The sequence below is a fragment of the Clytia hemisphaerica genome, unplaced genomic scaffold, assembly GCF_902728285.1.
Source record: "Clytia hemisphaerica strain Z4C2 unplaced genomic scaffold, Clytia hemisphaerica genome assembly, whole genome shotgun sequence".
In the NCBI taxonomy this organism is placed as follows: Eukaryota; Metazoa; Cnidaria; class Hydrozoa; order Leptothecata; family Clytiidae; genus Clytia; species Clytia hemisphaerica.
The window spans coordinates 799,107-811,384 of record NW_027103680.1 but is presented as its reverse complement, the minus strand read 5'-3'; the positions used below and the strand labels follow the sequence as shown (position 1 = coordinate 811,384).

Below are 12,278 nucleotides of genomic sequence, written 5' to 3'. Positions count from 1 at the left end.
GGAATGGACGTTTTTGTTTTCCTTTTTTGTCTTAGAGAAATTAAAAAATTAAAATACAAAAAAAATTAAAAAGGTACAATTTCCAATATTGCATTATTATTGCACCAAGTTAGTTACCATAATAAAAATAACTAATATTTATGAGACCTATATTTAACAAAAGAAAAACATTCAAGAAAATTGAAAATGCAAAATGAGCCACACGAATATTGGTTCCGGTATCAAGATATGTTATGTTATAGAATGATATTATGTTGTTGTTTCAAATGGTCGACTATGACAAGATGATCAAAAAACAGATTGCTGACTATCAGCCTCACTTAACCTAGTAAAAAAATCAACAAAGAACTGCAAAGAATCCTGTGAAACAATTAGCATTATGTAAAGATTGCATTATGAAACATTATTTGGATATAGTTTGCTGGTGACAACTGAAAATCAATTTGTGAGTTTGCATCTTGGTGTAACATTCAATTATTGTCTGTCCCCACTTAAAAGAGAAAAATGAAGAAACTTATGAGATTGATTTTTTGGATAACGATGTAGTTTATGACTATAATAGACATCAGACATAGTATTAGACATCGGGTCATTAAGTCCAGTCCTTTTGCTTTATACTGTATGTACAGAATGGAATACAAAAGGAGTGGATTCGAACTGGTAATTAGTAACCCCTGGTGTGTGGCACTGATAACTTGGTTCCCGCACTTTATAGAATAAAATGTAAATATGATATCAAAATTACAAAGATTTTATTTCAATATGGAAAACCTTTTAAAAAATAATGATGTTTTAGACAATAGAATGAGTCCGGAAGTGCGAGTGCCTCTTTAACGTCCGAGTTAGATTCGTCAAGATGTTAAGGACGATTGCCCTACATAAGCTGATCCCAAAGGGGATGATTCTTACGTCGTATGATGTTTTGGTGTTGTTTTGCATCAAAACCTATTTATATACATACCGATAAAAGATGCATTGCAGCTATCCCAGAATGTTAAAAAAACAATATGCTTTGTTTGTGTTATTCGACTATTTTAAATATATAACCTAAGGCTGTTATCATAGTTCTTTTATATTTAAAGACTATTATTTCACTTATTGTAAACCTCTATTTATTATGTACTGTCTTCAATCTAAACAACAAAGATTTCTATATGTTTTGTGCTGATCTTTTGTTCTTGTCGTAGATTATTCGTCCATACTCCTTACATACTCCTTTATATTTATAATCACCAAGAAAATATTGCATTTGTTTTTCATCACTGCAAGTTTTACGTCTATGACTATCTTTAGCGTTGCTTGTTATATTCGAAGGTTTATGGGTTTATAAACCCCCTATCTTCTTGATAACACTGGGTCTTTCAGATCCAAGCCCAGGTTTCATCATTCTGCAATGTTCCCTTGATAATGCTGAATAAATTTCTTCATATATCTATCTATTTTTTGTTTTATCTTTTTAGAAATAAAGATGAAATTAATAATAACAAAAATGAAAAATGAAGCCTAATACAACTGATCCTTACAGACAACCAGTGGTACAAGACCTTACAAAAAATGATGATTCTGATCACGAATCTATCTCGTCCAGATCATCAAGATCTTCAAGATTGTCAATATCCTCAAAATCGCCAAGATCGCCAAGGTCCTCAAGATCCTCAAGATCCTCAAGATCTCCAAGATCGCCAAGGTCTCCAAGATCGCCAAGCAGGACTCCAGGATCACCAAGATCACCAAGGTCCTCAAGATGTTCAAGATCCTCAAGATCATTGTCGAGATCCCCGTCACGATCTCCCTCCCGATCGGGGGACTCTGATGATAATGACTATGTACATCGTGTTAGAGTGAAAAAAGGAGGTGGTAGATACAGAACTATACGTCTTACAAATAAACGCAGAGGTAGATATCGCGGTGATTCTAATAGACATGCTTCAAATGTAAATTCATTTCTTCAACAGCCGAATAATGTAAATGTAACAATGGCTTTCTTTCATGGTGCTACGAACACTGTCACACACGCTTTCCCTCCGCAACCCTACATTATACCCAACCGCTTTCCTCCTAGATTTGTCGGCGCCCCACCACGTCCATTTATGGGACCTCCTGTTATGTCTCCAAATATGATAAGGAGTCCAATTATACCAAATCCAAACCCAAGGATGCGTCAAAATGCACCAATCGTACGGCCGTCAGCTCCTGGTCATCCACTTCTTCGTCCACCTCAAAGCCAAAACCCTTCAAAGATTGATTTAACGAGTCCACCGCATTCACCACCTCGCAATGTTTCAAAAGTTCAAAATCCTCCACCAAAAGAAAAAGCTGTAGTGCAGTATCCATGGGACTCCGTGGCACCTCGTAAGAGTGATTTATCATTATCAATTCCTAGCACCGAAACGTTAACCTCAGAACAATCTCAACTCCAAAGTCCCCCGCCTTGGTTTAATAAAGGCAGGGATATTCAAGAAATCAGGCATAATGTCTCTCGAATACAAACTCCAGAGCAAACTCCAGCAAAAACTCCCCCGCCTTGGTTTAATAATGGCAGGGATATTCAAGATATCAGACATGATACCTCTCAAATAAAAACTCCGGAACAAACTCAAGCAAAAGCTCTCCCGCCTTGGTTTAATAAAGGTAGGGATATTCAAGATATCAGGCATGATGCCTCCCAAATACAAGCTCCAGAACAAACTCCATCAAAAACTCCCCCGCCATGGCTTAAAAACACAAATACCCCAGATAAAAGTCATGCATCACCGTTAGGCTTTGGAGTATTTGGACCAAAGAAAAGTAGAGAGGAGTTGAAAGACATTTACCGACCCACATCCCCTACAACAGACGAACCTGTCATTGATCTTGCAGAGGAGCCTCCATTAGAGATATCATCACCTAAACCAAAGCTAAGATCTATTTTGAAAAAAGCTACGAAGGAGTTTAAAACAAGTGAAACAATAACAGTACCTAAACATGGCGACTTCGACGATTCGACAGATTCGATTGAAAAAGCACCAACAGAACCGATTGCCAAAACGCCGACAGAATCGATTGCCAAACCGACGACAGAATCGATTGCCAAACCGATGGCAGAATTGATTAACAAACCGACGACAGAATCGATTGCCAAACCGATGGCAGAATTGATTGCCAAACCGACGACAGAATCGAGTAACAAACCTACGACAGAATTGATTGCCAAACCGACGATAGAATTGATTGCCAAACCGACGACAGAATCGATTGCCAAACCGACGACAGAATCGAGTAACAAACCTACGACAGAATTAATTGCCAAACCGCTGATAGAATCAAATCATGATCGAATGAATAAATTGAGCCATCGTAAAATCAACGGCGAAGAGTATAATTTTGAAATTGACGACGACAGACGATCACCGTCACCATCACCGGAGGTTGTACTACCTGATGAGGAACCAAAGCTAATACCAGACCCTCTAAATGTAGACCAGACCAAGTCAATGAATAAACTTCAATCCATTTTAAATGATCTTAACGAAAAACCCGAATCGCCACAAGCAGACAAAGTAAAGAATAAAAAACTGCACACGCCTTATGCTACATGTGAACATAAAACACCAGAAGAGGAGTTACCTTACTGTGATTATTACGTCAAGATTTACCGGCCGTCGGCATTGTGGCCATTCATCCCTGACACTATTGTTGCAGATTTTCAACGAAAGAAGACGCGTCATGTTAATGGGCTTGATGCTGGTTTGAAACATGATTATGGGGTAAGTTTTGAATTTGTAAGTAATAAGTTCCTTATGCAGAAAAACTTATTTTTTGAATTTGTATACGTTTACAATGCTTTTTACTTGACACTATACCATGAATTGAATGTCTTAAATTTCGTGACACCGAGAAAATAATGTAGGTTTACATATTCATTATGAGACCTTTCATCATGTTCACGGATCTTTGTGATCTTACCAGTCACTGCGATTCTGTCTTTCGACTATAAACAATAGCAATCTTTTGTTTTTTCTTAATTTAGGGTGAAGTTATGGCAAACTATGGCAAAAAGTATTTCAATACGTTGGTCGAAAACTTTTGTCGTGCTCGGAATATTGATATTGATCGAGTTCGAAAGATGGATGCAGAAATTGACAAAAAGAAGCATGACATACGTCTCAACCAAGAAAGAGAAGAACGCGAAAAAGTCGTCAAAGAACGCGAAAAAGTCACTAAAGAACGCGAAAAAGTCAATAAAGAAGAAAAATACGGTTCATTATGTTTCCTCGATGTTGCACGTGAAATGTCCTATGAAAAGTTCAAACATTTCCATGATCTGAAGGTACAATATGCGAATCGGCACGGTGTACTGAAAGGAAAAGATTTAAAACAGGTAGAATTTGTTTTTATCACCTAGCGGGTAAAAGAGGATTTACTTGGTCGGGATTATTAAACTTTTCTTATTTTCAGCGCTATTCTTCGAAGATAATTCTTTCGAAACTAATTGCTTTTGTTCCTTAATGGTTGACCATTTTTGGACCTACCCCGGTGGGGTGGAGGTCCTATAAATTAACCTTTGTCCGTTCGTCTGTTCGTCCGTTCGTTCGTTATTAGCTTTCCCGGTGATTGGCTCATTAGTCTTTTCTGATTTTTTGCACAAAGATGTGTAACTATAAACCCTCAATTATCTATAAGAATCACTATTAATAAGCATACATCAATGTTCTTAGTTAAAATTACTCAATTTTTTTATGAGATGGATTTTTTTTTTGCTCATGAGGGCTTACTTTTGAAGAATGTGTGTGTTTAGACATTAAATTTTGGTTTCTTGGCGTGTTTTTATAGAAAAACTGGCCAAGTTCAATATTTATTTATAAGCACATTATCAATTACTTAGGTATTAGCTTTTCTCGAGATTGGCTCTTTGATTCTTTATGATTTTTTGCACAAAGATGCATAACTATAAACCCTCGAATGTGACGGAGCCTGACTTTCGAAAAAAAAAATTTGGGGTCAAATTTGGGCCAAAATACGGCTAAAAAACGGGTTTTTTGGACTTTGTGAAAAATTGGATCATTAACTTTTTCTGATTTTTTGCATGAAAGTAGGGTACCATCATAGGTAAAAGATGGCTCAAGCAGATTTTTTCAAAAAAAATTTGTTGGCTCAAAAAACGCATGTTTATCTATAAGAATCACTATTAATAAGCATACATCAATGTTCTTAGTTAAATTACTCAATTTTTTGACGAGATAGATGTTTTCTTTGCTCACAATATCTTGAATATGAAAGAATATTTCAATAGCATGAAATTTTGGTTTCTAAACGTTTTTTGGACCTACCTGGAGGTCCTATAAATTAACCTTTGTCCGTCCGTCCGTTCGTCCGTCTGTTACCAGCTTTTCTCAGGATTGGCTCACTAGTTTTTTCTGATTTTTGGCACAATGATGCAAAATGGCAATGCCCGAAATGTGACGGAGCCCGATTTTCGAAAAAAAATATATTTGGGCAAATTTGGGCCAAAAACTGCCTAAAAATAGGGTTTTTTGGACTTTGTGCAAAATCCTGTCATTACTTTTTTCTGATTTTTTGTACAAAGATGGAGGGCAAGATTCTCTAAAGAATGGCTGAAGTGGTTTTTCCCGGAAAATTCTTATTCGCCTTAAAAAATGGATTTTCGTATTTTGGGGAAATTCCCTTTAACCAAATAAGAAAATATAGCTTTTCTCAATGTTGACTCATAATTTTTTTCTGATTTTTTGCACAATGATGCAAAATGACAATACCTAAAATGTGACGAAGCCCGATTTTCAAAAAACATTTTTTTCCGGCCGAGAATGCGGGAAATATGCCGGAAAAACTGTTTTTTTTGGCATTTTCTCAAGATTTTATCATTGGTTTTTTCTGATTTTTTGCTCAAAGATGTGTATTAACAATGCCCAAAACATGGCCGAGTTCGATTTTTGAGAAAAAATTGTTTCCGTTTGAAAATGCCGGAAATTGCCGTGTTTGCAGATTTTCATTGGATTTTTTCCTTATATTCATTTCTACGTTTTTTACACAAAAACATTATTGATAACAATGCTCACCATCAAGCATGATTCAATTGTCAATAAAACTGATTTTTGCGACCAGAACTTTCTATTTATTTTTTCCCTACAACCCTTCCCTTTCCCCCCATCAACAATCAATGATGAATTTATTGCGTTATGCATTTTCGCTAAACGCTATATTTTCTGACTGATTTTTTTTCATTTTTCTCCTCGCATTGCTATCTAGCTTTCATCATCAGGTAGGTCCATTCAGCATCTAGCTTGTTTAAATAAAGACAATAACAGTCAATCTTGGAAAGCGTCTGTCGTGATTTCAGATAAATAATGCTATTCTATGTCTCTTTGAACTACCTCTTTGACGGGTGCCTACTATCCCTACAAGTCGTACCCAGTCAAAAAAGTGCTCGACTTTTCTTTGAATTGATTGATTAGATCGTTCATTTATCAAATACAACTAAACCTTATTACACATCTATTTCTAGGGTTTGTCAAAGTTGGATGCGAAGATTCATCTCGGTGGTCATATTCTGAAGTATTGTAAAGAGAAGAAGATCAATGCGAAAAATTTAAAATGTAAAACCACGTTTAGTGAAGCAAAGTCCATGGTGACATGGCCATCACTTCAAGATGCAGAGAGCACGAGGAAAAATGAACATAGTGAAGTGCAGGATTACAAATTTTACATCAAAGAATTGGAGATTGTACTTCCAGAAGATGTGATGACAGATATTGAGGAGGACCGTGAACGATTATATTGCCAATTGATGAAAGATAATTCCAAATTTGATGTATCGAAACAGAAACACAAGGTTTTAATTTGATATTACCATATTTTAGTGCGTGTTTCCATGAAATTTCCTTTTTTTCTATACCACGTTGACGTTCTTTTGCTTCACTGGATACTGATAACAACATTATTTTTAAAATGGAAAAGCATTTTTACAGTTGATTAACTTTCAAACCTGTTTGTTTTCTAAGAATTTGAAATGAATTTTTAGGGGATAGACCTTATCGGAGTTTTTTATTTTTCTAAAACAGCGATGCATTGTGAGATTGTTTCGGGTGTATTGCAATAGAATTCCCTCGAGGAATTCTTAAGAGATTTCTATTGTAATACTCCCGAAACAATCCCACAATGCATCGCTTTTTTTAGAAAAATCGGAAACTCCGATAGTATCCCGAGATGGATTCTTTCGCAGTGCAATCTGGAAGTATAAAGGTTTATCTGTTTATCGTTTTAGGGTACCATCATTTTCTTAGCAGATCGGTACTTCAGAGATTTAGTGGCAGCTTTCTTGAAAAAGAACAATTTATCCATAAACCAATTTATACCATCAAAATTTGTGCAAAACAAAAGCAAACACCAAGGATATGAGGAGAGGAGACAATCTGAGAGAGGTTCTAATGGAAGACATAACAGCTGGAGAGGTCATGATTCGGGGCATAGATCTGAAAGAGGTGACGGCAGAAGCTCATACAGGAGACATTCGTCACGTGATCGCTACAACATAGATGCAGAACTACTTAAAATTACCTTAAAAGATGTACCTAACGATTACAAGTATAGATATTACACTTTTGAAGAAGTGAGAAGAATTGTTCGCACGAAAGAAAAATATGATAGTTTGAATGATGTCAGACTAAGGTAAATGAACTTTTCTTTTGAATTACATCCTTCGGATGTTCTTAACTTTTTGAGTTTAAGTCTAAAACAGTTCTTAACATTCGTGCCTTATATTCTTATATAGTTTTGTTCTTATAAAGAACGTGTATACAAAAATTCTTAATGAATCAACGGATCCTGCACTAATGTACTTCCTAGTTTTCTCAAAGGTAACGAATCGAGTGGGAATTGAACCCACGACCTCTCGCTTGCAAAAATTCTTCGATTTGGGAATTTTAAAAGGAGTATCTTGGCCTGTATTGGCTGAATTCATTGTGAAATAAACTGCTGTTAAGGTTTCAATGTACGATGTACCTCCAGCATCAGTTGTTTTTATTTATGTTTTAGGTATTTGAATCAATTGTCTGGAAAAGATGAAGGTGTTCAATACAAACCAAAGCTGGACGAAAATGCCACCAAAGACGAGGTTTGTTGTGAAAAGTTGTTCTTGTTTAACTTAAGATCAACAATGATTTTTTATCCACCCATAGTCGGTTGTCGAAATACATTATCCGCACCAACCTCCTTTCCTGCGTATTATCGGCTTTTTATGCTTACTGCGATAGCACCAGATAATTTGTATTCTCTGGCGTCCATCAGTAACGTAAATGAAGCCTGGAATAAACGGAGACGAGGTAGTATCCGCATTTCTGTGACGCTTTCAAGTCGTATTTTAATATTCTTTGGAATTGTGTCGGAATAAACTTTTCAGATATGCCCTTTTTTTGCGAAATGAATCCCGTAAACTCCCCCTCCCCCTTTGGAGGTATAACCTTTTTAAACATTCTTTTTCATAGATTCTTGATCACAATCTGGCCAATGCTCACTATTATGGATTGTTGAAGCAGGAATGTGAACGAAATAGAATCCCAATGGCAGAATTGGATAGATTAAATCTTATACATTATCGTAAACATATTGGTAGACTAAAACTTGCCGAAGCTGAAAAGCCGCCAGAATCTTCGAAAGACAAAAATAAAACTAATTCTAATCTGACTAAGCATGGTCCGAGTAACGGTGTTAAAGTTGCAAAAACTGTTCCATCATCTAGTAAGACAATAAAAACTCCACAAACTGTAAAACCTTCAGTGGAAGTCGTTTCCTTGCTTGGCACATCGTCCTCTGAAAACGAAAGTTGTGGCAATGTTAAAGTTAATCCAAAATCAAGTCAAATCGACATGAAGAACGACAACAATAAAAAGGAAAATCAAATAAAAATATTCGATGTGAAAAGCGATGGTGATAGTGGAAATGACAATAACCAACCAGAAACCAATAATCAAAGTAAAATTGACAAAAATAAAACGATAATTGAAATCTGTGATATTACAAATGACATAGGAAATAGTTCGACCATAATGGAAAGTAAAATTAATAAAAACGTCATTGAAATCGGTGATGAACCCAGTAAAGATGACAATGTTAAAAATGTAAGTCACCGAAACGAGGCTTCAACATTGATAAACAACGAAAATTCACCAATGGTTACGCAATCAGATCAACCTCTCGGAGGTGATGCTTCTCCAACCATACTAGAGTCAACTCCACCATCAACTACACAAGGACAAACAGAATATAATACGTTAGGGATTTTACCAAAAGACATTCATATTGAATATCAAACAAAGAAAATAGATTATTACCAGGAAAAGATCCAAGAGTTTGGCGAGGCTGAAAGTGTAAAACAGGTAAGTCAGGGGAAATTTGATAGGAAATTTTCACTTAATAGACACAGCAAATTCTTGGTAGGGGAGGATGTTATCTTGTTTATTTTTTTGAATTTTGATATATTCATGATACTTTAGGCGTACAAACTTTCGCGAGCAGAAACTTTCGCGAGGTCGAAAAATCGCGAAATTGACGACATTTACTTTCGCGAATTTGATGAAAAAATGTTTTTCGAGAGCACAAACTTTGGCGAATCGTTGGATAAAAATGAGAATTTTCGAATGAAAATTGGCTTAAAAGTAAAAAATATACCTTAAATCTGATAAAGATGGTTGCTCTTCGACTTTAAAAAGGCATTAAAGGATAAAAAAATGCAAAAAATTTGATGTTTCGAGGTTTTATAGATTTTCATTTTTTTGGTAATTTTTCGCGAGCATAAACTTTCGCGAATTGCCCCGTTAAAAACTTTTTCTATCTTTAAGTGACGTATTGGTTGGAAAAATTTAAAAAACTTCTTGAAGACTCTCCAGTGGTGCATGTCATGAATACATCACTTTTTCTATCTTTAAGTGACGTATTCATGATATGCACCACTGCAATGTCTTCTGACATTACATCACAGACCCAATAGTTGATTGGTTATAAGTGACGTAAAATCAGTCAATACGTCACTTTCAACCAATCAGCTATTGGGTGGAATGGAAGACATTGCAATGGTGCATATCATGAATTGGTTGGAAAATTTTAAAAAAATTCTTGAAGACTCTCCAGTGGTGCATATCATAAATTGCATATCCATGATATGCACCGTTGCAATGTCTTCCACGGACCCAACATCTGGTTGGTTGCAAATGACGTATCGATTGGTTTTACGTCACTTGCAACCAATCAGCTGTTGGGTCAGTGATGTAATGTCAGAAGACATTTCAACGATGCAAATAGTGAATCGATGGAAAGATTTCTTAGGGAATTTAGTTTTGATTATTCTTGCTTTTACAAGTTGAATGTTTCAAGGATTCAATTAAAATCGGTTGGGGTATTATTTAAGCCAAACACGATTTTTGGATATGAAAATTGATACTCATTATTTTTTTAAATTTCAACACTTTTAAGCATTGGAAAGACCGATCTGTACAGTATTTCAATGTGCTTGTCGAAAGATATTGTGCGGAAAACCACATCAATATTGCAGACGTGCTCCGAAACGGATCTCTCAAGAATGAAGCCAAGAAAAATTTGAAACGACAATTAGATCAAAGTGACGATTCTTTGGATATTAAACGTTCCAAATCCACTATAGAAGAAAATCACCAAGCAGATTCGAACTCCTATCCTGAGCCTTAACAAAACATAATATATAAAGAATAAAAATGAAAGAACTATTTTTACGGTTTACTTCATATTTTTTACGGGTTTTTTAATAGCGAAATTTTGTATCATCTGGACTTTTTGTGATAAGGGTCTTCTTATAGCCTCGTCTATTTTTCTTGGAAATACCAATTTTCAAAAAGGCAACATTATTTTCTGTAATCTATTGATTTCTAATGATGTCAAAAGCCGTAGGAACTTAATTCGACTAATCGTTCTCCTGTGATATCCATTCCTTTCATATAATTGAAGGAACCCCTGAAAAACTTAATTCTCTTTATTTGTATGTTAACAGAATTTTTCTGATCACTTTTAATTAACAGTAATACTATTATTTGGTTATAGGATGATAAATAAAAACAAATTATAGAAATCAACATAAAAAAACGAAAGCAAAAATGATAGGAGAATCGTTGGGAAGCATCAACAAGAAAATTTACCAGTCCATTAAGAATGCCAGAAAAATGTTGGATGTCTCCATCAAAGTTGCTAATAAAAGATTTGATGAATCCATCAATGATGCTAAGATGAAATTCGAAGAGTCGATCGCCAGTTCCAAACATATACTGGAAACGTCAGTGAATATTGCCAAACAGGCTTTGGAAGAGTCCATAAACGAAGCAAAACTACATCTAGTGGAGAAATCGGATCAAAATTCTTTATCTGATACAATCAAAGAAGAAATTATTGATGACGAAACAACTTCGGAATGTACGGTTGATTGCGCAATACGACTGATTGATTACGATTCTTCAGATTCTGAGAACATTGATGATTTACAATCCCAACAAACGCCAATGGACACTGAAGAACGATCTTCAAAGAAGACGAGTAAAAGTAAACCTAAAAATAAAGACGACCTTTTGAACTTGAACGTTGATTCTAAATCAGGCCAACAGACTGCAAAAGAGACTACTAAAGGACCGAGAGGTTCTACAAAGAAGGCAATTGCGAGTATACAGAAAGATAGTGATATTAACAATTCCCACTTAAATGTAGATTCTGTGTGCTGCCAACAGACCATAGACATGACCGACCAAACGGAAAATGAAATATCTTTATCTGATCAAAGTGCAACATCCAGTTCGAAAGATCTATCGAAAAAGCTTACAAAAACTAATTCGAAGGCTTCTAATGATACCTTTTCTCCTCCAAATCATTTACCGAACTCAGATGCCAATCCACAAGAAGGCAAAGTAAGAACTCATTTCACTGGCCAACAGTCGAATGGCGTGGTCAGGCATGAAATAGCAAATGATAGCAATGAAAGTACAAGAAATATTCATCGGGCATCAAATGAATTTTTTTCGGCATCATTTTGTCCTCCATACCAAACACATCAACATCATGGGAACCATCGTTTTCATGGACCTTTCAACGCTAGAGCTGGCTTACCAAATAATGGTTTCCGAATGATGAGGTGGATACCAAGTGACAATCATATGCGTATACATTCACCACGCATAATCAATCATTACTCAGAAGATGGTCTATTACCTGCACCAGGTGAAGAGCTATATCCTGATGATGGTCTATTACCTCATCCTTCCCCGGGATGG

General features: G+C 35.7%; 1 protein-coding gene across 1 annotated transcript; it reads left to right on the top strand.

Moving 5' to 3' along the window:
• The first annotated feature begins 1,461 nt into the window (after positions 1-1,461).
• On the top strand, positions 1,462-10,866 carry LOC136803728 (uncharacterized). The gene is made up of 7 exons (XM_067060447.1): positions 1,462-3,746; positions 4,010-4,360; positions 6,503-6,829; positions 7,262-7,665; positions 8,032-8,110; positions 8,481-9,371; positions 10,465-10,866. Exons 1-7 carry the CDS (start codon positions 1,497-1,499, stop codon positions 10,693-10,695), a joined length of 4,533 nt encoding a protein of 1,510 aa, XP_066916548.1. The 5' UTR covers positions 1,462-1,496; the 3' UTR covers positions 10,696-10,866.
• Positions 10,867-12,278: the final 1,412 nt, after the last annotated feature.

Bases quoted from the DNA above. Each gene is read 5' to 3' on its own strand.
- LOC136803728 (XM_067060447.1), top strand. From the start codon at position 1,497: ATGAAGCCTAATACAACTGATCCTTACAGACAACCAGTGGTACAAGAC. The intron at 6,830-7,261 runs GTTTTAATTTGA...TTATCGTTTTAG, and splicing joins TATCGAAACAGAAACACAAG to GGTACCATCATTTTCTTAGC. The intron at 7,666-8,031 runs GTAAATGAACTT...TTTATGTTTTAG, and splicing joins TTGAATGATGTCAGACTAAG to GTATTTGAATCAATTGTCTG.